The 27,763-nt window shown below is 51.2% G+C and overlaps 1 protein-coding gene across 2 annotated transcripts in view; it reads right to left on the reverse strand.

Annotated features, from left to right (window-relative positions):
- ZFHX3 (zinc finger homeobox 3) overlaps positions 1–20,330 on the reverse strand; it is a gene marked incomplete at its 5' end in the record, with an annotated part of 79,481 nt that extends 59,151 nt beyond the window's left edge. The window contains 2 exons of one of the 2 annotated variants that reach the window (XM_083870506.1): positions 15,187–15,683; positions 17,639–20,330. In XM_083870506.1, coding sequence (XP_083726632.1) covers positions 15,187–15,683; positions 17,639–20,330 — 3,189 coding nt within the window. The remainder of the gene's footprint in view (positions 1–15,186; positions 15,684–17,638) is intronic. The other variant, XM_083870507.1, reaches the window with a different exon arrangement.
- Between the last annotated feature and the right edge of the window lie 7,433 nt (positions 20,331–27,763).

Consider the following 27,763-nt stretch of genomic DNA (forward strand, 5'->3'; position numbering starts at 1 on the left):
TCCATGGATGCTGTCATCCCTGGAGAAACACGGCAGAAACAGCTGCACTTTTGCCTGCAAAGCACTGTATGGACAGCAATAGGATGGAGTGATTAAAAAAGAAAAAAAAAACAATTGTGCCAGAATGCAGCAACATCACCAAGGAAGAGGCTCAGGGCTTCCAGCCCACTCCCTCCTCAGTGCTGGGACAGGCAGGAGCTGAGGAATTCATGGAGCCTCATCTTTTCCAGGGTTAGGAAAACAAATGGGGAAAAAACAACTGAAGACAGTAACCATAAGCAGGCCTTAAAATGCCACTGCCCAGACCTTTATAACGTATTTTGCACATCAGCTTGAAAATAATCAGTTCAGTGTGAGTTACCAAGCTGTGAACACTCAGGTGAACTAGAGCAGCCTGGGAATATGGAAAAACACTGGATAAAAAGTAAATTATGTAATCAAAAGGTCTGGGGGGAACCTGGAAAGACAGCAGGATCGAAATCTGTTGTCCATATTGTAATTGTTTAGCTGCTGAGTGATTGAAGAGAGCTTTCTGTAACACAGAGCCAGGCTAGCACTCTCCATACCAGTGATGTTTTGTTTCCTCTGGCAGCCGTGGGAATGATCCCAGTGTTACACAGGGCTCTCTGAGGAGGCTCTGATGCAACACACTCCAGAGTCCTGTGTTGATAATGCAGCTCTGACTCCACCACCCAAACCCTTCTCTCTGTGTGGAGTCTGCTTTAAGGGTTCAAATGAAAATGAATTTTCCCCCATATTAAGTCTTTTGGAAAAGAACCTCCGGTCTCTGAAGGAAAGGCTTGAGGACTGTCTGACACCCCTGTGCTCTGCCCCACATCCCCAAGCCAAGGGGCACCCAGGGGTGCCCTGGCTCCAGGTGCTCCAGGGGCTGCAGTGCAGAGCCCCAGCAGCACCAGAGGTGAGGTCAGGAGGGGGGGACAGGGGAGGACACCCCTGTGCAGCCAGGGACTGCTGTAATAATGCACCGTGAAACCATGTGGGATACTGAAGCAGCCACAGAAACCCAGCCTGAGCTCACACTATTGAACAAAACACTACAGACACAGATTAACTCCCCTTGCCTGGGATTTATTGTTTCATGCATCTCCAGGGAAGTTGTGATGGACTGAAGCTTTCCTTGTTTTCATACTGCTTCTTTATAACTTCTTACAGCACTGTACCACCTCAACTCCCACCAGATAACCAAAACAGTAACAATAGTGCACAAGACAATTTTTCAATCCTCTCCATAAATCCCAGAGTATCAGTATCACAGACACGGAGGACACAACCTCCCCAGGCAGAAGCCAACAGAGATCCATGGAAAAACAGAAGACTCAGTTCATCCTTTGCCCACAGTGCACAGCAAGGATTTCTCAGGATCAGGTGATAAGGGAGGAAGGAAAACTAAAGTGTGGTGTAACGGACTAGTATGACAATGGAAGCAGAAAGAGGAAATACATAATACTTGAGTCTTGAAGGTGAGCTGGAAACCAGCAGAGCCAGGGAAGGCCCAGCAGTGGAGCAGCTCCTCTCCAGTGGCACTGGCTGCAGGGCTGGGCAGCCAGAGCACAACCTCTGGGGCACAGACTGTGCATCAGCCTACCCTGAACACGGGGACAGGAGCACAGCTGATGTCAGACCGTGCTGCCAAGGTAAGTTCTTTAAGTGTCTGTGAAACACAAACAGAACACGGAGCACCATGGAAATGCCCATGAGAAAATAAATAATTCTTCATTCAGTGAAAGCTTTGGATTGTATTAGACAAAGCCTGGGGCAATGTAATGAAAGAGGAAGATAAAAAGAAATGGAATAATTACTCACAGAATGAGGCAAGGATCCTGCTGGAAAAATATGTATGGAACTACTTATAATTAAGAACCAAAATAATGTCTGCACACAAAGGGCTGAATTAAGGCAACCTGCTACTTCCTATGTTCTAGAAGGTTGTGAGGGCTCCATGAAGCCAATGGACACTAATGTGCCCTAAGAACTGTGTACAGAAATACAGGCAATTTCTCCTTGCCCCACACCCCTGAGCAACTACCCTGTAAGGAAAGGCACCAAGCTCTTGGGGAGGAGAAGCCTTCCAAACACAGCCTCCTCCAAATTTAACTGGGAGACCTCTCCAGTCCTTGGGCATGTAAGGGTTCTCAGGAAATGACCCACAGCAATCCACAGCAGCACAACTGTCTGTCTCATGGATTCTGTACACGGCCTCCAAGCAGTTTGCAGCCTATGAACAGTTGGGTTTGCTGCTCTGTATTTCCTGTGTCTATCTAAAATCTAATTCCACTGTAGTATTATTCTGCAGAGATATCTACAAGAGAATAGAACGGCTCTGAGCATTAGTTGCAGCTACTCCCTCCAAGACAGACTAGAGCAATGGAAAACACGGAGAGTGCAGAAGCACACTGACACAAACAGAGCAAACCCGAGATGATAAATGTCTCTGCTCTTTGGTGCTCTCTTTGTTCATGTGTATCTGCATCCACTGGCATTTGCCTTCTCAGGCACAGACACCCCTGGGAAAAACCAGGCCCACTATTTACTGGTTTTAGCCACTGTGGCTCTGCAGTCCCAGTGGGCAATCTGCAGAGACACACACGGGGTAATGACAAACACTGTGGAGGCAGCACTGATCAGCATTAGGAGGGTGTACTGACCACTGCAATTCAAAAATAAAACACAAGCAACAAAACCTTTTTTGGGGAGCAGCATCCACTCACAGCAGAAAGGTGTGAGGAGATGACAGATTTCTAAACCCTCTTTATGAAATTGCAGCTGTAACTCCAGTTACTCCAACTGCCCCAAAGTTCTCATTTCTGTGACCACATGGGATTAACTTGTCTGCAAAAATACCTGCTTGAAGTGGGGTTACCATATGCTACCAGGAGGTCAGGCTGCAGGTTTCATAATCCCCCTGTCCTGCCCAGAGTCAGACACTTTGATAGGCCTAGTTGGGCACTGCAGTGCATGGACTGGAAAATCCAGGTAAGTCAGAGCCAAGGAGGTGTGAAAATGATAAAAGCAAAATTCCTGCTTTGTGGGACCATGAAAAACACTCACAGGCAGCCAGAGGTGTCTGTAGCACAGACCCCACAACATGAAAACATCTGCAGGACTCCAAAGCCTTTAAACCTCTCCCACCTATGGTCACAGCATGCCTGAGAACCTGCTCTGGGACAGCAAGTCCCTTCTCTGAGGGACTTCAAGCATCTGGTCCCTTTTCATCACTGCTGCTAGTGGTCAAAATCCACAGCCAGGCACTGTCCTTCTGTGCCTCCCCCCATGGGCAGGTCTGGGCTCAGCAGCAGGTACCACAACATGTGCACCCTGCAGACACCCCCAGAGTACAGCTGTGGCCCCAAGGTGACACACCTGCACATAACCCCAGACTTACAGAACAGGCCCACCAATGCTGGGGGCAAAGTGAAGGCAATCAGAATTCTCAAACTGGGACACCCTCTGGCTTTGTGCTGGGGAGGAAGGAGGTGAGTCTCACCTGAAGGCAGGAGGGGTCACCCCAGGAGAGCTCCTTGCTCTTCTGCTGACCCTGCCTAAAGACCCTCCCTCTTCTGGCACACATGTGAAGACTGTGACAACTCTCTGGGACAGTTTGCAAAGAACATAAAGGAAGGCTGACCCAAATGACCAGGACCTGCTGAATCAGGAGTTTCTCTGCAGCACAGACTGGGGGCTGGATGGGACAGGGATGTGAGGAGACCCAGCAGGAGCCAGACAAGGGGATAGACACAGCTCCTGCAGTGGGCTGGAGAAGCTGACCAGCAATGGGCAGGGGAGAAACCCCATGCTGATGTGGGCAGCTCTCACCCCACAGAAGGCAGGGAAGCAGCCACACAGGGAGGGAGCCAGGGAATGCAGAGGGACCCTGTAGAAGTTCCCGGGGCTGTGTGAGCCCTCAGTGGGGTTATCCCCAGGTCTGTGTGAGCCCTCAGCAAGGGCAGCCCCATGAGCTGTGGCTGCTCCAAGGCAGCCATGGCTGCAGTGCCATGGATGCTGTGGCTGTAGGTGCCCTGGCTGCGGGAGCCGTGGGTGCCATGGCTGCAGTGCTGTGGCTGTGGGTGCTGTGCCTGTGGTGCCATGGCTGTGGGTGCCCTGGCTGTGAGAGCTGTGCCTGCGGTGCCGTGGCTGTGAGAGCTGTGCCGTGGCTGTGGGTGCCGTGGCTGTGGGTGCCGTGGCCATGGCTGTGAGAGCTGTGCCGTGGCTGCAGTGCCCTGGCTGTGAGAGCCGTGGCTGCGGTGCCGTGCCAGGCACCAGAGCTGCCGCCAGACGAGCGCTGTTCTCCTTCCCCACCAAAACCCCCGAGGCCTCCCGCGTGTGCGCTAACCACAGCCCTTTGAGAGGCTCGTGTATTTACAAACTAAGGCATGTTGAAATCAAAGGGGATACCATATGACATAATTCACATTAAAATGTCAACAGGCTGACAATTTATAGAGTCAATCCACCGGAGGTGGGGAGAACTAAGACTCGGTAATTGTTTAATTCCCGCTTAAACCAACAGCAGCTTCACCTTCAAAGCAGCACCGCACGCACGGCCCTGGCTGCTGTCAGCCCTGGTGCCAGCCTGGCCCTCAGCCAGCACCCAGCCAGTGGCCTCAACCATCCTCTGGCACCAAGCATGGGCTGGGGACATGGGCTGCCACTCTGAGGAACGCAGCTCCAGCCCACCCCATGGCAAATATCCACCATCAGCACAGGGACAACCAGTTTTTCAGGAAGACAGAGTCCCTCTGGTCAGGGCACTGGTGTCCATTTCTACACCTGGGCACAGCACTCCTCCTCTGCAGGGGACACAGCAGGGAAGTGCTCTGAGGGCACCAGTGAAGGAACCGACTCACCCAGTGCCTGGCACTGCATGGCCCTGACCCCACAGGGCCCTGAAAATACCACAGCAGTGAACAATGAAAGCATGGAGTGTCCCAGCCATAAACCCCCTTGGGGCACACTTGAACCTTTTACCCCAGGTAGATGGCAGCATCTTTGCCCACACCAATACCTTGTGCTGTTTTGTGATACTCCACACCGGCACTCTCAGCCTGCTGACATCCCCTGCCATGGACAGGCTGCTGGACCCATGTCTTGTAGCTTGCAATAAAGCATAAGGTAGGCAGGAGAGGGAAACATGCACCACTGGGAGAAATTTTACCTGGATAAACCGCAGCCAATAAATTTTCTATAAATGCCAGCTAATGCTGTCCCTTGGAGAGCACTGGGCAGGGACTGCTGGGCTCCAGAGCCCTCGGCACAGCCTCGCTGTCTGTACATAAACAGTAACACCTCATTCTCTCTTCTACCTCATTAACTGAAACGCATTAAAACAAGTGTGCACTGGGAGCAGCAAATGAGACTGTTAAACCAAGCTGATATAATCCTCATCAGCTGTGGGAAATGAGCACACATCCATTACACTGAATCAAGCCGCCAACTGCGACTCACTGAGGATGTTGAGACCCCAGGAAGATGCTCTTCCCCCGCAGCTGTACCAGGGAGCTCAACCACTGCCTGCAGCACACTCTCATGGGGCATTTCCAGAGTGCTGGGGTTGCATTTCCATCCCAGCAGCTCCCCCTAAGCACACAGCTGGGGGCTGTGGTCCCACACTGCAGCCCAGTGCTGTACAAGTCCACTATGTCCAGAAGGAATCTGCTCAGTGAGACAGAGGGAACCATCTGACTCCTCTAGTATCCCAGTAGAACAAAAGGCCAAGGCAGCAGAGCAGACACACAGAACATGGGGCATTTCCCAAGCCCAGGCTTCCACGGGGACATGCCCATGCAGCGTGATGACAATACCTGAGCACAGCAGGGCTGGCCTCAGCTGACAGATGTGCCCAAAAGGTACCAGCCTGCAGAACCACACAAAGGGGGGGAGATACCACAGCTTCCCCTGATAAAGCCCCCAGCACTGACACCACTGTGGTGCCATGGCTGTCCCCATTCCCCCAGCTGGCAGCCAGATGCTGAACAGGGGGAGTCTCAGCTGAGGCTGACAGCTGTCACACAGAGGCTTTCAGCACACAGGAACAGCTCCACACAAGGATATGGAACTGCTCCCTTCTTCTGCAGGGCCATCACATCATGGCTGTGCCTTCACGAGCAGAGAATTGCTTAAAATGTTGTAGAAATGTTAATTTTGCCTCCTCCCTGAGGAGTCAGAGCAGGGAGCCCTTCTGGTGCTGAAGGAACCAGACAGACCACATTCACCTCAGACAGACAGACAGACAGACAGACAGACAGCACAGTGTGCCCTCCGCTGCCTTGGGTCTGAACTGCTGACCTCACCAGAGCAGCTCAGGTTTCCAAACTCTCTTCCTCAGCAGAGCTGATGAGGCAGGATGGGGTCCCCTCTGCCTCCCCCCCAGCCCCTGTGCCTCAGCCCTGTACTCACAGCAAGAATGTAAACAACTCCTTCAATCCTCACAGCTGCTATTTCACTTTTTAACTCACCAGAGCTATTACACGGCATTTCCCCCATGCAGCCTGTGCACAGTGCAGCCCAGACCAGGCTGCCTGGGACTTGCTCCTCCCTGTGGAACAGGACACCCTGGGGTCTCCCTGGCAGCTCCCAGCAGCCTGCGCAGGCATTTTGAATGGGGTCCATGAAGTCTGTTTAACCAGCATGATGTGTGCAACAGAATCACAAAGAAACAGGCATTTAAAGTGACATCTGTTGGATTAATTAGCTGTGTAATTAGCCTCCCCTCTGTGGAGACAGGCTTTGTTACTGCTGCCTGAAACTTCCCCAGGTGATTCTCTTTGTATCCATCCTTCCCTGAGCACAGGGAGGAGCAGAGTGGGTGAGATGGGGCTGCACTGTCTGAACCAGGGGCAGCTGAGGGGCAGTAACTGGCTCAGAGAACCCCAAATGCTTTATCCATGTGGTGGAACCCAAAGAGGAATGTCCATCAGCCTGAGCACATTCTGCAAGGTCTGCCCAGAGATGAAAGGCAGGGATACAAGTCAGGCATTTATATCCTCCCCAATTAAATCAGAACATCTCTGCCTCCTGCAACCAGCTCCCCACCTCCCCTGCCTGTGAGCCCAGAGCACGAGGGGTCACAGCAGCTCAAACAGCTGGGGGACACAGCAGCCACTGCACTTCTACCTGAGCCATGGCCAACTCAGCAGAGCAGAAAAATCCCAAGGTAATCTCCAGGAGAAAAGAGGAAACCTGGGATTCTGGGAACAGCTGCACTGCACTCATGGCTCAATGGCAGATGCAGGTATCTCCCTGCTTTGAAGCAGAACAGGAGGGATGTGTGGGGGAACAGCGTGCTGGGCTCTGCCCCACACAGCCCTGGGCTGTAGGCACCCAGCCCTGCCTCTCTGCCAAAGCCACCTGCAGCCAAGGATCTCCCAAGAGCTGCAGCCAGGCCTGCCAGAGCCCTTCCAACCGTACCCCAAGGCTCAACTTCCAGAGAACCTGTTGCACAAGTGCAACTTATTACCTAATTTGACTTGCAGAACTTACTGCCCACGTCACAGTGCAGGAGCAGGATTTTTACGACTGGCAAGAAGGGGAAAAAGCCCATTATGGTATTAAGTTATGTATCTTGCATACATTATTTATTGTAATTTAATGAATTCCCTGTGAGATAGCAAACACAGAACCTCCCATGCTGCTTCCACAGCAATTCTGAGGACTTTGTTACAACAGCTACTTTAGGAACAGTTCAGTTAAAGCTGGAGAAGGACGACACAGCGTCCTGCAGCCCAGTGCACTGGCACAGCCAGACAGAAACCAGCAGTCCATGCTGGTCACACAGAACAGGTTGGGGAAAGCACCTTGTGGGCCCCTTCCTGGCCTTCCAACCAGCCCCCACCAGAGATGGTTGCTAATGAATGCCCATCCATTATTTAACGAGGTCGTCGCCAGCGAGCCTAAAGCTGCAGAGCTGGTGCTTGGCCAGGGCTGGTACCCAAGGCACTGAAAACCTGACCCTGCCCAACGAGGACAGGAACTAAGAGCATTCTGAGGTCTTCGAGGCATATTCCTGTGTTGAGGAATCCATCCAGTCCAGGCAGCTGGGCTCAAAACACAGACTGAAATGCCAATTGAGCTCTGAGTTCCAGCCCAGGACAAGAGGCTGTGAGCTGCCAACCTTTGGGATAACAAAGGCACGAATGTAGGTGACACCAGCCAGGTGAATGGACACTGGGAGACACAGCAGGGACTGGGAATTGCCAACCTCTCGGATAACAAAGGAGATGGGAGTCCAGTAACACCAGTGAGGTGGATGGACAGAAAGACAGGGGCAGGAGCTGAGGACTCTGTCCTGCCTCTGAACATCCCAACAACAAGCACTACCTGACATGGGAAAATACCCATCCACATGTTCCAAAATTATCAGGATAAAAGAATGAACCATAAACACAGACAGAACTGGCACTGTGCACAGGAAAGGGTCAGATGCACACTGACACTCCATCAACACGATGACACCTTGTTTTCAGATGACACCTGAGGTTGAGAAGAGCTTTGCAAGACCCTCCCTGCCCTGTGCTGAGCCTCTGTCCCAGCCGACCCACAGCTCTGGGTGAACAGAGAGAGCCAAGACCCTCCTGCTGCTCTGCCCACAGGCTGCTGCAGAAGGCAGGATAAACTCAGCTTATATAGATTAGGGTAAAGCTTGACAAGGTGTTTTTCTGTTTTATTTTTTTTCTTGAGTTTGGTTTGTTTAGTTGGGTTTTATAGCCCATTCTCACAAATATTTTGAATTCTAAACCTATCTGACCAAAGGGTTTTAGCTCCATGTTCTGGGGAGCTCCTGGTTCCTGCAGGGCTCCTGTTCCAGCTGCACTCTCACTCCTTTGTTATTTACATTGCTTTTACAGGCTGGTTTCTTTACTAAGCTGCTGGCTGCACATGGCTCAGCACTTACTGGAAAACTTGAAAGAAAAACCTAAGTGACAGAGGCCCATAAATAAAACATAGAGCAAGCAATGCTGTGTGCTCTCAGCAGTTCTGATTCCAACCCTTTCAAAAAGCAGTGCAGAGAAAGGAAAAGTTCTGTGATCCTGTACCAACAGACTCTGGTATTCAATACCTAAAGGAAGGTAAAGACATCTTTTAATGCCAGGAGAAATCTGTCACTCAGAGGAATGTGCAACCCCACGAGGGAGGTATCTCAAAGGGTTAAACTGATATGTAGAGCTTTTTATATCAAAATACTTGTCAATCCAAACAGGACCAAAGGTACTGGATTGTAAGGGCCTGTCCTTCTCACACTGGCAGTTCATAAACTTCTTTCCCTATGAGTTTATCCAAGACTAGAGGATGAAGATTTGAATTAAAGGTTTTGGAGATCATCTTTAAAAACAACTTTTTAGGGAGACTTAAATGAGTATTTATTTCCCTTGTGAAGCTGCCATTGGAATTTGTCTTAAACCTTGTAGGAAATCAGTTCAAAGTCCCTCATATGCTGTAATTTAAACGGGCTTCAGGCACAATTTGTGTTGCTCAAGAGTGTAATTCAGAGCTCTGATGCTGCATCTGTATTCCAAGAGATAAACTTGCAAAAATAAAGCCAAAACACACTGAAGGCAGACAGCAAGTAAATCAAAGGTTAATAGAGCTCTAAATCTCCTAATGAGCATGACAGACTTTCTGTGAGCAACTTTACCCCAAGAACCTTAAAAGGCAGAGACGGGAGGAAGTTTGTGATAAAAATGAAAACCCAAACACATCTCCTTTTGCCCACGACATCATCTGGGTATTTCAGAACTGAATCAGCCCAGCTCCTGGCAGCCCCAAAGGAAGCTCTCCCTGGGCTGGAGCTGGGCTGGTCCCCAGAGCTTTCCTACACTCAAGTCCTACAGGGAACATCTCCTGTCAGCCAAGTGATGGGATGAGAAGACTCTCAGCTTGACCTTACTGCAGAATTGTGGCAAGACTAACTCACACCAATCCAAATGCAGCAGTATTTTATTAATCCAGCGATTTCCTTAGCACTGAAATTTATGAAATTCACAAGTTCCCCTCCACCCTGAACTCCTGTGTCAAGCCAACTCCAAAGCCAATGGTCTTTACCCAAGTCATTCCAGCCACCTGCCAGTCCTGCAACCTTCTCTGGTATCTTCTAGGGGTTTTTATTAAGCCTTCCTAAAACAATCTGAATTGAACACAGTATTGAACCATCAGACAAAGTGAGGATTTACACAGTTCACATATTATCCCCCTGCCCTTCTGCATCCCACTGGTCATTGAGGCAATGCCTTCAAAAAGACTGGCAAATATCCCACATCCTGCTTGCAGGAAGAACAACTTTAACCCCCCCCCTTTTTTTTTTTTTACCATGTGGGGAAGCAGGAAGCCTAGCCCCCATCCCTCCACCGGGGCTGTCTGCCCCCCATCCCTCTAACACTGTGACACCAAATTCCATCAACCATTTCCTGTGAAATCACTTTATGCTGTAAAGTTCTTTTGCAACTGTCACAGCTTTACAGCTAAGTGGTCGACTCTTTTTACCTTATAGCTGATTTTTAAATTTGCCTTTAACTCCATTTTTGGATCATTTACAAGCACAGAAAGCCTCTGTATATTCCAATCCTTTTTCTCCATCCTGGAAAGTTAGTTTTCATTTTACCTTCTGTTTCTCATCCTTCACCTCCCTACCCCTGCCCAGACCTGGGCCCAGCCCTACTCTGAAACATGTAATCCTTCCAGTTTGTTCATGGAGAATCCTATCAAAGACCCTGGGAATCCCCTGTTCCTGCAGCCCAGCCCAGCCCTGCTGTAGCCTGACTGGCTCCTTCAAACAACTGAGTGCTGCAACAACCTCACTCCCAAAAGTCTGCTTTTCCCCTTCCTAATCCATGTGCCTCCTAGGACTTTTCTATTACAGTTTCATTCAATTTTCTGACTTAATGCTTTGCAGTTTCTGGCCCACACCTCTGCCAGGAGCCTCTGTCCCCTCCTGTGGGGCTCCTCCAGAACCCTCCATAGCAGAGTCCTGCTCAGTCAGTGACTTTTTCCTTCATGGCTCCTCCACGTGAGACCACCCTTCAGGATTTATCCTCCATACAGAGGTACCTTTCAATTCTGCTCTTAAACACAGGAGAAGAATTCTCTCCTCCTTCCCCTCCCTGTAACACAGGCCTTCTTCTCTTCCCCCACCTCCAGGTGCAGTACTTTCCTATTTGATCACTCTGGACTTTCCGTGGACTTTGGCCAGGTTCCCCCTGCTCTGTTTTCTCAGGGGTTGTTACATTTAACACAAGTACCTAAGGTGCTTTTTGGTAACTCCTCTGTGACCTGCACACATCACACCCTTCACTGTACCCAACAGTAGCTCACCCATTTTCACATAATATTTAACTTCAAAGTTAGCTACTCTTACAGAAGGTACTCCTTTTGCCTGGTTCTATTAAGGAAGGACACTGAATTTGAATACATTATCATCATTCTGTAACTACACCTCATACAATATTCCACACATCCTCAGGGATTAAAGCTTTTTGGGGATTTTCCAGCAGGTTTCTTTGAGAATCCTGTGACCAGCAAAGGAGACAAAAGCTCCTGTGGGACAGACACGATGGGCCAGTGCTGCTCCAGGGTGGAACTGAGGCTTCTGCTGGGTGTGTGCAGCTGCACATCCTCCTTCCCTTCCCTTCCCTTCGTCAGCTCTGCTGCTGTCCCAGTCAGCACAGATCCACAGTTCCATCACCATTAGCACTGATATTAAAGAGTCATTCTCCTGCAGGCTCTGCATCTCTAGCTAACAAAGAGCCTCTATGCATGGCACCATGTAACCCAAACCCGCTCCTTCAGACTCCCTATTCCCTAAAAAAGTGAACTCAGCACTTGGAAACACTGAAAAGGAAGACACTGAATGAACTCATTGAAGGCACTTGTTGGCAGTCTGGCCAGCAGTGTGTTTCTTCAGTAGTTCTTTGTTTAAACTTCTTCTGAGCTGCACATTCTGAATTAGAGACTGTCAGGAAGTTGTAGGAAATGTCCAAACCTGGCTCCTTCTCAAGCAGATTAATTCCTTCTGGAAACTCCACCTGTGCAGTGGACTGGGAACTGGTGCTCAATCTCCTCCAGATGTGTGGAGCTGCTGCTCTGCCCAGTGCCAAGCTCTGTGTCCACGAGGAGACAAGGCAGGGCTGCTGCTCCAGGGAGCTGCACTTGTCTCTGCCTCTGCCCACAACCACCCTGCCACCCACACCATGTCCCAGCTATGGAGGAAGGGTCTTCAAACCCACCATCTACCTCGAGCCAGAACATCCATCTCAAGACTGTAATGCCATGCATTGACAGTGGTGCTCCTGCTTTCCAGGGAGTTCCCCAGGATATGAACCCCCTCAGTCACCCAAGGTGGTCACAGCAGTCCAGGAGAGGTACAGGCATCAGGTTCCCCCAGCAAGTGCCAGATAAACAGGATTTCCACTTTAGTCACAGAATTTTAGGGGGACAGCAAGGAATTGGGAGTACACAACAATAAAGGAAAGGTTACCAGACCCTTCCAGTTTTTTGCCATTCCTCTCCCCTTAGCCCTGGCAGGGAGGAGGCCTGACAGAAGCTATTGCAATGCACAGGATGAAGATGGCAGCAGAAGACCAGACCTTCTCCCCTGGCACTGGGAGTGTTGCAGGAGAAGACTAAAAGGCTCACCCGACTGCAGACTGACAGTGTCTCCAGATCACATTTTCTGGCAGCAAGTAACACTGACAGAAGTGGCACTTGGGCAATGCAAGCAGCCAATAACATGTGATTTAGGAAAAAAATGGCAAAAGCAGCAGAATAAGGAGGATTGTGTGTGATAAGCCCAGTGTGTGCTCTCACCCAGCAGCATCTGGAGAGGATTTTCTCCAGCAGGCAGGGAAGAACTCGATTACATCCAGTTAACTGTGCTCTAAACTGATTATGCATGTGCCAGGCTAATGGATTACATTAGCAAGAGGAAAAATAACATCCAATCAATCTCAATTTACTGCAGACCACACCAAGGCCTGAGAGAAGAGAAACCATTCTGTGAACTCCCCCCAGAGCTGCTGCATCCCTCCAGTTATCAGCAGAGACATGGAGTTACAGCTGCCCGAGGACCGGAGCCTCCTGCTCTCCCTGCTCCAGACAGAGCCCTCTCCACCAAACCAACCCTGATCCCAGCCATGCCAAAGCAACACACCGTGAATCCACCCATCCACCCACCTCTGCTCCTCCCAGCTTTATCCAGCCATACTTGAAGGCCAATACACGGAGCATTCCAAAGGAATCCGTTACTGTGGAACATGTTATCCTGCAGCTGGTGTTTCACTGCTGTTGAGTCAGAGAAAACACAGGGCTGTAGCAGCACTGAGACTGCCCAGGCCTCTCACAAAACTGAGAACTGACAATTCCTCTTTGCCTGCCCAAGGAAAACATCCTAGGAATCTTTATTACAAGAACCTATGCCTGTCCCCTGATGCTGGTGGGATTTTTTTCTCTTTTTTTTTTTTTTTTTTTTTTTTTTTTTTCCCTTTTATTTCCCCTCAGTGAGAGAGTTCCAGTGCCTTCAGTTGTTTTTCTCCACTGGAACCCACTGTAGATGAAGGACCTGGATACAGAAAGCTTTAAACCTTTGCAATGTATACTTAAAAGAACAATATTATGTATAAAAAGTAGTAATACAGCTTTCAGACAACTCTCTTGTACCCCAAAGTGACCTCCACGAAGGAGATTCAGTTCCATCAATTGGGTTCTTGAAGTCTCATGGGGACTCTCCTGCCCCCAGTTTCCAAGCTGTGTAACCCTCTCAGGTCTCCTGCCCACCAGAGAGCAAAGGAGTATGTGCAGACCTGATCATTTCCAGAGCCAGATCCTGCTGGGTGAGGCTGGATCCCAGCTCAAGATGGAACAACTGCTGTCGCAGCCATCCTGGCCTCAACAATGAGCTCAGAGAAACACAACATTGCTTTGGCAGTTCCCCACCAGCTCCAGGCAGGTCCAACAACCACAGCTCAAGGTAAACCTCTTATGATGCTCCTGGTTATCGCCTTCCTCCCTGAATCTGCTGGAACTGGTAATTCCTAGGAAAAATCCAGGAGTTTTGAAAATGTATCTATACTGTGATGTGGGTGGGTACAGCAGAGCTCAACGTCAGGTATAAAATTCCTATTACATAAAGAGAAGTTGCTAAAAAAATAATTGGCAAGTGCAAGGTACACTCTGTGTGTATATAAAGAAGCCTCAGCATATTTGGGGGAAAGCAGGAAGAAAAGGATGACGACAGAAAGAATATAAAAAAACCTGTGAGGAATGAGCAGACAATGAGCAGGAGAACACGTGTGAATGGAGGGGATGCGGCTGCTGAGATTTATGGCAATTCGTACCTGATTGTTCATACTAAAGCTATTATGGGATGATTAGAGAAAAAGGTGAAGCTTTAAGTCCAGTGAAAATCAATAGAAACGTCTGGAGCAATTCTGCTGCACGAGTGAAAGGACTATTTACTGTATCCGGAGCTCCTCTTGGGTTACAGCCCACAGGGTTTGGGCCAGCAAGGGGAGGGGGCTGGGGACAAGACAGATGAGACAGGAAAGAGAAGATGGTTATAATGGTTATAAAGACAACACAGAACCAGGGGGGTGGGAGGAGAAACAAAGACAACAAGATGGGAGTGACAGCCCAAATACTGCTGTGGATGAAAACACTCAATGCCTCCAAGGTGCAGGGCCAGGCTCACGGCTCCTCTTTCCTCCCTTGCCCAGCACCCAGCAGGGCTTTGCTCACAGACCCCAGCACTGACATACACAGAGCACAACAGCACTGCAGGGACAGCCCCTCCATCCACCCACTGCCAGGACCAGCACATGGACCACACTGAAAGCCTCCAAGTGACACAAAGTGACAAACTCCTATGGGAAAGAGCCAACAAACCACAGCCAAATATCACCTTGCACAACTTTTCTAACAGTGATTGCTCAATTTCTGTGCAGAATATCTCAGCTGCAGTGCCATAAGACACATGAAGCCCCTCTAAAGCACTGTGGCATGAACATCTACTGGTCTGAAGCCTGGACAACCAGAGTCACTAAACAGAACGCAGGTTGAAGAGCAGGCAGTGAGACTGGGTGCCAACGGAGAGCTCTCAGCAGCTCATCTCCAAAGGGTCACAGCCCACTGTGGCTCAACATAGATTTTCCTTGGAAAAGGAGATGAAGCAAAGCCAACCCTTACCTTATAGAGCTTCAGGCTGGCCTCGTGCCGCGAGTTCACGGTGTGAAGACGTAGCTTCTCCAGACTGTTGGTGTAGTAGTCACAGGCGTTGCACTTCAGATGGACCGGGTTCCCAATGGCCACACACTTGAGCCTCCATTCGTTGGCTTTGCCCCCCTCCTTGATATGTGCCACCAGCTGGTATTTCTGCACGTGCTTGTCCGTCTTGCAGTGGAGCTGGAAGTTGGCCTTGAGCTGCGTGTTGTAGCGGCACAGCTTGCACTGGTACGAGTCCCCCATCACCGCCTTCCACTCGTCCTCGGGGAGGCTTCGCTCCACGTTCATGTGCAGGCCCAGCATGTCCAAATTATCTGTAGTGAACTTGTTGCACACAGCGCACTGGAAGAGCTTCAGCGACGGGTCGTTTGTTTGCGTGAAACTCTCGCCCAGGTTCATGAGCTCCTCAGACACCAGCTGTCCACCACCCAGCCGCATGTCCAGCGGGATCTCGCCGCCCACTGCACATGAAAAAAGGGAAGAAGAAGTCAGAAAGGTTGAATTCTCGCCAGAAGATAAACACAGAGCAGAACGTAAGCTGCTCCCAAGTGCCACCTGTGTACCCACAAACAGACAGTGAGGCCACCACGCAGCTGGTGTCTCCCTTTGCCCACTCCTCTGTGCTGCTGGTCTGCGCCAGAGCTGAAGAAAAAAGTTATTGCAGCCAGCATAGAAGGCTGGGAATGGACTGCTATCACCCTTGCTGCCCTCTTGCAGAAGGATCATCCAGCTCTCCACCTGCCAAAGGCAGCAAGAAAATCCCCACAGACTTTGAGAGGATGAAGAATTCCACAGCACCACACTGAAAGTTTCTGTGGCTATTTCAAGAACAGCATTAACGCTTCATTCTGCTTTTTCTTGCCTCCTGGAGAAGCAAACGCTGCCTCATGCAGTAGCAAAGCACAGTCCCCACCACATAAAACAAAGGTCAACAGTCACCAGCCCAGGTGATGGGCACATCACAGGGAGGTCAACACACTCCTACCACAAGTTGCCAACAGTGCCAAACGTGGCATGGACAGAAACAACCTGAGAAGTGCCACTCCTGCACTGTTATATCTCATCTCTTGTCCAAGAATTCAAAATGGTGAAGAATCTTCTAAAAACAGTTTTGACAAGGTAAAGACAACAACATATAAAGAGGGTGTGAGAGCACGTCAGGGAGAGCCAAGAGGACCCTGTGTTTGTCAACTCTACAAACCAGAGCTCAGCTCTGCTCACTCACAGCTACTGAGCACAACAGGCTCCTACTCACACCAGAGCCCTGAGAGATACAGATGGAGAAAATCTAAACAAGCCCAGAGACAAACCAGGAGCCCTGTGACACTTTGCTCTCTTTTTCCATTTTTAAGACATTCACGCTCTTTCTACAGTGTTTTGGTATTTTACCTTGATTTGATGTCACAGCTCAGCTTAACAATTCTGTAAAAGGAATCAGGTCAACAATTCCTCAGTTAATCAGAAAAAGATGTTATTTCTTTAACTTTTCATTTCCTACATTGCAACTTATTTGCTGAGAAACAAATGCTCTTTAAGGCACTCTCTCCTGAACTCACCATGAAGGAAAAACCCAAAAGCAGACTCTTCTGAATTATTAATGTTCTGCTCAGTTTTGGACCGAAGTGTAAGAATGAGAAAGATCTGCTTCACTTCTTGCAAAGGTCACAGTGTGTATATCCGAGTCAGAAGGGCCAACCTGGTGTCAAGTACTTATTAACACAGGGAGGGCCTCCCTCTGCAACCCTCAGAGTGAGATTTGCAACCATCATGCACACAGTTCCCAAACTGCTCTCCAGGCAGCTCTTGGACAGCCAAGGCCCTGTCACTTACTTTAGGAGCTTCAGTTAAAACATTCCCAACTCATTACAGCTGCCCCATGCTTCTGGATGGGGAAGGGCTCTGAGCTCCAAAAGCCTCCAAACCCATCTGTCACTGGCAGCAGAGGAACACCACCCCTTCCACCCATCTCAAACCTGCTTACCTTGTCTTCTCAAGGCAACACAGCGTGGAACAAACAAACCCCAAACAAATCCACCTGCCTTTGGGAGTGCCAGCAGGTGACTGCACCCTCTCTCAAAGCTATTCACCAAACCATCCCCACTCCTCACCAAACCCAGGAGAAGTTCTCAGGAAACACTGTAGTTAGGATGCTTTCCACAATGAGGAAGAACATTGAGCACCACGGCATTTGTAACTCATGTCTGCTGTTCCATTAACTCCCTATGAAAACTCTTGGAAAATGTACTATAAAAGCCACAAGATGAGGAAAAACTGCTCTGGGTGAACACAGATGAGAAATCTGCACTGCGCAGCCTCCATCCTTGACCACCACACAAAGGCAGCTCACGGGGCCACAGTGCCAGATGCCTTTGCTGGCTCTCTCACACGAACACGGTGGAAACCCCTTCAGCCTCACCTAGAGATGGAGCCATCGTTGCCATGGGGTTGGTGGGATCGAGCTGGAACCCCCCCATCATGAACTGTGCATCTGAGGAAGTGCTGTCCATCTTCAGGTTGGGGAGGTTCATGTTCTGCGCCAGGTAATACTGGTAGAGCTCGGCCTCGGCGGGGGACGGCAGGCTGCCCAGGCCCAGGTGCCGGTTGTGTTGGATTTGGGACATGTTTTGCTGAAGCAGCATCATGTTGTGCATGTGCTTCTCACTGGTCATGTGAATCCGAAGGTTTCTGGCCACGTTGGTCTCATAGTCGCACACCTCGCACCGCCACGTGGGTTTGGTTTTTGGTTTGGTGGGGGAGGGAGCCCCACAGGTGCTACCGATGTTGGCGGCAGCGGCTGCCGCGGCTGCAGCTGCCGCCGCCGCCGCCCCCGCGGTGTGGCTGAAGACTTGCTCTCCCCCTCCGTTCTGCAGGTTCTGCATGTTGTTGAGATGCTTGTCGGACTGCATATGAATACTGAGGTTGCCTTTGGTAGTTGTGGAGTAGTTACAGACCTCGCAGCGGAAGGGCTTGTAACCACAGGTGTAGCTCTCGCCCCGCGCCAGCCGCGGGTGCGGCTGCCCGCTCTTGCAGTAGACGCAGGAGCCGCCCGGCTCAGGATGTTTCTCCTTCATGTGCGCCTCAAGCGTCTGCTGGTACTTGTAGTGCCAATTGCACTTGGGACACTTGAGTGTCTTACATGAGTTGCGAGAATGCATCATAGTCATGTGGCCACCCAGCGACCGTGAGGAGCCCAGGACCGTGTCGCACTTTGGGCACTCCACGCCGCTCCCCGAGGGGCACTCCCCACCCCCGAGTTCACAGAGGGGGCCAGCATGCTGGTGATGGGAGACGTAGCTCCCGTCCTCGCCCTCTGCACTCTCATTTGGTTCTGGTGCTGTGGCATTGTCTTTATTGGCACTTTCATCGATGAAGTCCAGCCTCCTGCTGCCCTCGGCCACACTGGCTCCGCCGCCCTCATTGTTAAAGCTTAAGTGATTCCTCCTGTTTGCACCATCAAAGACAAAGGAAGAAGCAGAATTAGAACTAGTAGAAGCCGTGCCCCGTGACAGGGTCTGGAGCACGTTAGGCATTAAGGGAGAGTTAGAAATGCTTTGGTTTGAGAGAGCAAGGTCCTTTTTGCTGCTGCCACTGCCTGCCACAGCCCCAGCATCCTCCTGGGGCCGGTCCTCCAGTTCATCCTCCAACTCGTTTGGAAATAGTCCTTTGCAACCCTCATCATCCTCATCTTCTTCCTCTTCCTCCTCTTCTTCTTCCTCCTCCTCCTCTTCCACATCCTCCTCCTCCTCCTCTTCCACCTCCTCGGCTGGCTCCACCTTTCCCGAGAGGCTGTCCTGGTCGTCCCCCTCTTGTTTCTCCCCCCCTGCCACCCCAGGGTCCTTCCCCTCCGAGGATTTGGTGGGACTGGAAGCCAGCGGGCCTAGGGGGACTGAGGTAATGGGAGTCTTCAGAGCTGAGCTGGTCAGCCCACCCAGGTTGAGGAGTGCACTGGGGGCCAGGACACCCGCTGCTGGCGGCGGCTCAGCTCCACTGGCCGCCCCGGCCTGGAGGGCCTGCTCACCTTCCATGCAAATGCCACTGAATTTACCATAAAAACTGTGTCCAGGGCCTATGAGGTTAGCTGCGGAAACGAGAGGGTGCTGAAAGGTTTTGTTTTTTGGTTCCAGAAAGCTGACAAGGGGTTCCTTGTCTTTGCCTATCCCTTGGATGATAGCGGAGATGTTCTTATTGCTAAGAATTTTCCGCTCCTCCTCACTCAGAGTCATTCGGTGGTCGTGCACGGCATGGGTCACGAACGAGCGGACATACCCAAAGGAGAGCTTGCACAAGAAACACATCAGGATGGGCTTCCTCTTCCCATAGAGCACAAAGCCATCGAATTTGGACAGGTCCACATTGTTGGGAACATCTTTGGATACGCAGGAGCTTTTGGCAGAACCGTCGCTGTTCAGGTAATCCTTGTTGCTTTTGTGTCGCACATCGAAGACGCGGAAGCTGTGCAGGACGGGGCTGATGCCCGCCAGGGCTGAGGTATTCGGGAAGGCCTGGTCTGAGCCCTCAAACCACTTCCCGAAGGATGAGGCTATGTGGAAAGTGTTGATGATCTGTGGGTAGACGGGAGCGGCAGCAGAGGGCTCTCCCTGCTTGGGCAGAGAGTTCGGGAGCAGCGAGGGGAGAGTCCCGCTGCTGCCGGCACCCCCGCTCTGCACCAGCTGGCTGAGGCTCTCCACGATGTAGGCTGAGCCGTCGGGCTGGTAGACGATCTCGCCGGCCAGGTTCTCCACGTCGCTCTCCTCCTCGCCGTCCTCGCTGCTGTCGCTCCCGCTCTCCCCCCGCAGCGGCGGGGGCGGGCGGGCGCCGGCACAGCGGTGCTCCATGTAGCTCTGCAGGCCGGCGAAGGAGGCCGTGCACTGCCCGCAGCTCACCTCCTTGCCCGTGGGCTCGGCGCCCGCCGCGCTGCTCTCGGGGACGCGCTCGGGGAAGGGCACCCTCAAGCTGTCCAGGGGGCTGCAGCTCTCCGCCGCGGGCTGCTCCATGCTGCCGGCCGGGTCAGGGAGGTGTGCGCTGTTGAGATCAGTCCATTGCTGGTGCTGAGGAATGGCGCACCCATTGTCCTTCCCAGGGATGACGGGCGAGTCACAGCCTTCCATGGCAGGGCCGGCACGGAGCGCTCATCGCACCCGGTACGGCTCCGACCTGCGGGAGAGAAGGACACAGGCAGGTGAGTCAGGCTGCTCCCACCAACACCCCACCACCAAAGGGATCCCTGCTTCTCAGGACCAAAGTGCTGCACCAAGAAGGGCTCCAGGGACAGGCAGCCCAGCCTTGGGGAAGGTACTGCTGGGAATGGGCAATGGAAACGTGTTGGCAGCAGCAACACAAGAGGCACACTGGAGAGGCCTGGAAGGTGGCAAAAACCTCCTTAACATCTTTCCTAAAGGGAGCCAGCAGGAGGATTGTAGGACCTGCAGTGTCACCACCAAGGCCTTGGGTCCTCAGAAAACAAAACATCACGGGAAAGCTTGTGACAGAAACAAGATAAGAGGAGAAAACAGTTCTGTGGCTTTACAACTTGGTAAAACTCTTATTCTCTGGCTCCCCCTAAGGCAGATGCTGTTCTTCTGGGTGTCGCCCTTCTGCTCATGGCTTGGGAAGCTCTGACCCAGCACCACCACACGTGCACCTCAATGGGACACCACGTGACCCCAGCAACTCACAGCGATTTTGGTGTAACAGGGCTCAGTATGCATAACTGAGACATAACTGCTCCGCTCTGGACAGAGTTTAAACAGAGAGATGTCAGGAGAGGAACCAAACAGGAAATTCCAGATCTGACAAGGGTTGCATCCTGGGGACTGGAAAGCAGTCAGCCCACCATGCTCCAGGAACCTCCCAGAGCTCCTGCAAGGCACATCCTCTGCGCACAGATTGCCTCCTCTCACCCCTGGAGACAAACGGTGGGTGCAGGTCCTGGAAGAGAAGCACACTCTTCCCACTACTAACATTCCATCAAATCAACTGGAGGATTCCAACCAACTGCCAGGCAGTCAGGGGGCCTGGGCTGCTGACCATGGCCAACATCCAGGGCCCCCTGTAATCCTGACCCTTTTTGCTGCATCTGGTCAATGACTCCAATACTGCAATCCTACAGCCCTCTTCAGCTCGTACAGAAAGTGTGAAGAGAACTGGAAACCTGCCAGAGAAGGCACGACCACTTGTAAAGCCAGTGACATCCCACAGCAGCACTGTGTGAACTACCTGAATTAGTTCAAGCAAAAAAAAAAAACTGAGTGACAATCAGCATTTTTTTTCTGGTTTCACTATCTCCCAGTTTATTTTCCTTTACTACACAAAGCCATCTGCGCTTCCGCTGATTTCTGTAATGTGTTTGTGCTTTCTCTTTACATCTGACTTCTGGGGAAGCTCAAAGAAAAAGCATTTACAACTAGCACTGAAGGCAAAGTCATACTCTCAAAGCCCATGTGCAAGGATGCCTGCAGAAGGACACACAGGGAGACACCACCCAATGTGATCACATACAACATTACTCCACAGCACCTCCAGCCTCACCTTCCCTGGATTCTATGCCATACACAGCTGCCTGGGCAGTGGCACTGGGAATGAACAGGGATTTGCTCTGCAGTAACAGCAATCTGGTGCACTGAGCAGAAAAAGAAGGAAAAGCAGAATCCCACTGCCAAAAGGCTCTGGGTCCTCAGTCAGCCGGTTTTGCTCCCTTAGCCTAAAATATGCTCCAGCCATGTAATGGCTCCTACTGCACCAGCTCCCTTCCCGTGATCCCTGATCCATATCCTTCTCTGTTGAGCCTGCACATTCACCTTCCCACAACACACCTACTCTCTCTCCCTTTTCACTGCTACTTCTGCACTGGCAACTGCAATCCAAATTGAACCAAAACAGATTCATTTGGGGAAAATGAGGAAAAAGAAACTCTATAAGCCTCACACTTTTGCCAAGTGAAGTTTTAGGAATATCTATACAGACTTCAAAGCGCAAAATGGAATGACAACACCCTACCAATTCTTTTAGACATGGAGCACTGTGGGCCAGCACAGCCAGGTGAGACACAGCCAGGTGAGACACAGGCAGGGTCACAGCAGTTCTGCCATCAGGAGCTCCTGACTGGCAGGAGATGCCTGACTGACAGCCAGGCTGGAAGGGTTAGCAGGGCTGGAGGGGCGGGAGGGTTAACAGCCTGATTGGAAAATCAATGTAATAAATGCTTGGTAAGTTACAGGAACATGCGGGAAGAGGAGGCCGCGATTGATAAAGGGCTGCAGCTTTGATGCTGCACTGGGGACTTGTTTATTGACAGGAAAGCCAATCTCTCTCCCGGCCTGGCCCGGCCAGGCAGACCCGCACGCTCCAATTAATTGGTGGGCTTTTCTGCCTTGGCTTGCTTTAACAGCTCTCTCCCACTCACTCCAAGTTAACCAGCTCGAGATGTGCTATGCCAAAGGAATCTTCTCTCCTCTCCCTTTCCTCAACACAGACGAGCCCTTAGAGGGCATGGGAAAAACCCAGAGCCAAAATGGCCAGCCCATGTCCCAGACACAGGCTGAGCCCCTGCACAAGCCCAAGCTCTTCTGATGGTTCAGACACCATCAGAGCTGTTCCTGAAGGGAGCACAAGGCATGAAAATATTTGTTTCTATTCACACAGAAGCTGCAGGAATCATTTCTTTAAACTGAAACCAGCAATTTTCCTTGCTAAAGCAAACCAGGTTCTAAGCAGGAGCACAATGCAGTTATTAGCCCACTATTGGGCCCTGTGTCTTGCAGCACCCTGGACTGCCCCTAGGCCATCTGCGTGGGGACAGACACAGTGTGTGAGAGCTCGGATGGACAGACTGTGGTGTGCTCCACACCTCCCATTCGCTCCCCCTGCCGCCCTCTCTGCTGTTTATCAGCCAGTCAATAAGAAAAGGTAGTTCTTACTTAAGGAGGCAGAAGTCAACTCGTCAGGTCGATCAGCACTCTGTCTGTAAACATGGTTTCCCGTAAAATCAATGAACTCCAGTTACAGAGAGAACAGCCTGAGTGTCAGAGACTCTGCGCTCTCACACTGCCCCAGTGGCAGAGAAGGGCTCTCCTGGTCCCTTCTGCAGCCTCACATCCCACCACTGCTGTGCCCACTTTGCTCTGGCCCTGGCCCATCCCAGCCCCTGCCCCTTCCTCATGGCCCCAGTGCATCTCACAGTCCCTTGGGGCTGATGTGGCACCACGGTGGCCCAGAATGGAGCTGTGCCTGGAAGGCAGATGCAGGTGACAGCACAGCAGTGTGTCCCCCATGCCTGTGCCATGTTCCCACCAACCAGGCTGGCAGCTGGCAGCCACACTGTGCAGAACACGCGTGGAGTCAGTCCCTGTGTCCTGCCACCTCCTCCCAGCCCTCAGCCCCATCCTCAAAGGGACAGACATTCCACCTTCCAGCAATGCTTCCACCAAGGATGGCAGGTCCTAAAGCAGCACCCTGCAATCCCCGGTGAGCTGTGGCTCCTGGGCACCCCCAGCCCACAGCACCAGGCTGTTTCCTCCCCTGGGGACACTGGCAGCGGCGCGGGCAGCAGGGAGGGAGCGGGAGGGAGGAGGGGGCTCCTGCTGTTGCCCAGGCTTCCCGAGAATTAAATATGAACAGCCGTGCTGTGTAATTTTAAATTGTTAATTAGCACAGGGTTAATTAGGCGGCCCTTTCACAAGAGGCTGTTTGGCAGTAAACCAAGACTAGAAGCAATGAGGAAGGAGGAAAACAAAAGGAGAAAGCGACAGTGAGAAACTGTTCCCTCAGCTAATGACCCACATGGCACCATGGAAAAAAGGGCGCTGAGGACAGGGAGCAGATACAGGCAGATGCATTACACCCGCAGCCATTACCTGGCCCACAGTCCCTGCAGGCTGCCCTCCCTCTGCCCAGCTGCATGGCACAGAGAAGTGCTCAGGCCCTCAGCTCCAGGGTGCCAGTGGCTCAGGAAAGCCAAAAAGGACAGAGGTGGGGAGGACAAGGACAGCACAGGACTAACGGTGTGCTCAGACACTCTGCCCACACCCCTCCTCACACACTCAGCCTGGCCTTCTGCAGCATCCTCACAAGGACAATGCCTGGCAAGTGTGGTGTCCAGGTCAGCCAAAAAGCTCCTGTTTCAGCAATGGCCCTCGTTGACACTTGTTCCAGCCTGAAAACTGGGGATGGACATACCAAAGGTGAGTGAGCAGCCAGCTCAACTTCACGGCCATAGAAACACAGAATATTTGGTAAGGGCCCTTGGAGATCCCTGGGAACAGGTCTGCTCAAAGCTCCCAAGAGCAGGAGCCCAGCCAAGGGGTGCAAGGCAGCCACTGTGACCCTCTGAAGTGGCAACACAACGAATCTGGAGCACCAAAGCTTTCTGTCTTGCCTCCCCTACACAGCACACGGGTAACACTGAGGAAATTGCAAATGGGAAGACATGATAAAAATAATTGCCTAGGATAAAGGATTCCAAAATTAAGGAAGAACAGAACGTATGTTGCCAAAGCAACTTTAATTTTGCTCCTTTATGCATATGAATTATGCTACTTCCTGCAATTAGGTGAGCACACGCTGCCTCTCTTGGCAAGCAGGACGGTCACAGAAGAGGGTAAAACAAGGTGGCAGGAGCATGTTGTCACTTTATGTGATTTCTACAGCAGCTGCTATCACACAAATATGTGAAGAGTTACTTCCTAGAATAGAAAGATCTTTTCAAGTTTCCTCAGCAACACTGGCTGGAGATTCTTGTGGCAATACCAAGAGTTTCAATTCTCAGTTCCGTAAAATGCTTCTACCTTTTAAGTTAAACAGAAGACACAGATCCCAGCTCTCTCACATTCATTAAGGTGCCAGAAAGCAGCAAGATACCTGCCAGCCTAAGGGAAGTGCTGAAAACCCTGCAACAAGACTTGAAATATTAGGATAAAACGGTATTTATGTGCCAAAACCTGAGCACAACAGGGAACACGGACACTCAGTGTGAAGAATGATTTCTAGCTGGGGTTTTCCTGCCAGTATTTTACAACATAGTACCTAGGGATTCCTCTTATGCAATTCCTAACCAAAAAAACCCACCTGAAAATACTGATATTTATTTGCCAAGTTCAACATTTTAATGAAGCAATTACAAACTAAGATTTCCTTTTCACATAGCAAGTCATATTTTGCACCTCTCCAAGTGAGACCAATCTGTGTTTTAGCACACACTCTGATCATGGTGGAGTTGTTTCAGTGGCAAACACGGCCTGATGAGAAGATACCAGTCTTGCCAAATCCTGAACACTTCACATCTCTCTTCCTCTTTTGCAGTGAGGCTTTACCAACTGAAAGCCCAGGTTCAGTTCTGACTTCTTCCAGCATTCTGCTCTGTGCCAGACTATTTCCATCTGGCCACATTCAGTGCCTCTGCAGTGGGAGCAGAATTAACAAGCCAGCCCTGCCTGCTGGTGGAAGGAAGACACAGCCAAACAACACTGACCAAAGAGTCTTGGGGCTGCAAGTCCTCACAAACTGGTTGTTATCCCAACAACCCAAGAATTCATAGAATTGAAGAACCATTTGGGTTGGAAAAGACCCTTATGATCATCAAGTCTAACCATTAACCCAGCACTGCCAAGGCCATACTAACCCATGTCCCCAAATATCACATCTGCACACCTTTTAAATCCCTCCCTGGGGTGGTGACTGCCCTAGGCAGCCTCTGCTAGTGCCTGACCACCTTCTGAATGAAAAAAATTTGCCTCTGTGAATTCTCCATGAACACTATGAGCTTTCCCCTCTGAGGGATTCTAACCCACAGACCGTGAAGGGCCCAAGGTCCCCGGAGGGGATGATGTGGCACAGAGTGGCCTGCTGGAAGAGAAGATCACCAGGCACCTAAAAGGGCAGGATTTCCTCCCCTGCAGGAGGGCAGGCGTGTGGAGGGGTCGCCCTGGCAGCGCTGCAGCTGAGAACAGGCTCAGCAGGGCCAGGGTGCCAGGCTGACACGGGCTCACACCCAGGGCACAGCTGGCCCCTCAGATCTTCCCGGCATCAGCAGCATCAACAGCTTCTCAAGCAGCAGGAAGCAAAGGAAATGCTGAACAGAACAGGGCTGGAAGCTGCAGGGCTCAAGCACTTGGCATGAAACGGAGAGAAAGGGGCTCCTTGAAAAGGTGAAACTTCTGCATTATCCATGTTTTCCCTCTGCCCCTCACACCAGCTAAAACTGAGCCAATGGGAGTAACACAAGTCAGGCAGCTTTTCAGGAGGCATTTTATTATGAACTATTATTCCAAGTTTGCTGATCCCTTTGAGCCAGCTACTGCACTACACACAAAAATACTTATCTAATCTTCAGCCTGCTGCCATTGAGAGTGGAGTGATCCCACGGAGGGCCAGGAGGCTCTCTGAGAGCAGCTGGGGACAAGAGTGCTGATTCCTCCAGGAGACTCTCAGCACTAAGAATATTTTGCAGCAGAGGTAAACTGGCTTCAGTCACATTTCCCTCTACACAGCAAACAGAAGCACTTGCTTAGCTCATATATGACAAGGCATTCATACACTCCCAGGGCACAGAACTTGTTCCCAGGTTCTGCAGGATCCTCTCCTCGAGTACAACACCACAGAAGCTCAAGGTTTTGTTTCAAAATGTCACACATCTCACGATTCTGCTGTTGTGCAACTCACCCCTTCACTCCAAACCCCCAATCTTGTTAAATGGTGTTCTCAGCCTATGCTGCTGCACAACTGACTACATTTGCATCTGGTCTGCATTTTCAGTGCACCGTTGTTGATCCAACTCCAAAATTAATCAAAGAGCTGCTGAGGACAAGTTGCCTCGCTCTGTCACACAGACCCCATGGCCCCCCCAAGCCTCAGTGCCTCAGGAAACAGCCCATGCCTGTGCCCCCATTTGGCCATATTGCAGTTTATCCTGTCTCCCCACTGCCTGTCCAGTGGTTTGCACCAGCTCCAGCTGCTACAGCTCTGTCTGGGCCCCATGTCCCTCCATGGAGGGAAGGAACATCCACAAGACCTTGCACTGGGCAACCCCTACCCCCACCGAGCCCTGGTGATGCTTGTGAACTGAGAGGCCCTGAAATGCTCTGGTTTGCAGCCCTGCCAGGCTTTGGGATCAGACACAGCCAGCCCCCGTGGCCCCTGTGGTGGAAGAGCTGCTGCTCCCCTGCCAGGCTGTGCTCCACACTCACAGGGACTCACCCACACACCCTGCCAAGGCTCCTTCCTCCTGCGGGTCTACCCAAACAACATGTGCGCTCCAGACTAGTGTCAAGGGCCAAGCCAAGGGTAAGAGTTAGACTCGTAAGTCATGCAGATCTCCTCTGCCAGGGCTCAGATCCAGTCCTTGTTAGGAAGCAGACTCACTGCAACATTCTGGGCTCAGTTGCTCTTTCCCACCCTTTGGGAAAGCCGATGCTTTGGATCGGGAGAGCAGGCTTAGAGGTATTAGGTCATTCTGTAACCATTCCACTGGCTGCTCAGACAATCACCACGGCTGATACGTCAGCTCTGAGCTACACACTGGGCTTGCACAGTCCCATCACGAAGGTCA

The sequence above is a fragment of the Zosterops lateralis genome (assembly GCF_965231275.1).
Source record: "Zosterops lateralis genome assembly, chromosome: 12".
Classification (NCBI taxonomy): domain Eukaryota; kingdom Metazoa; phylum Chordata; class Aves; order Passeriformes; family Zosteropidae; genus Zosterops; species Zosterops lateralis.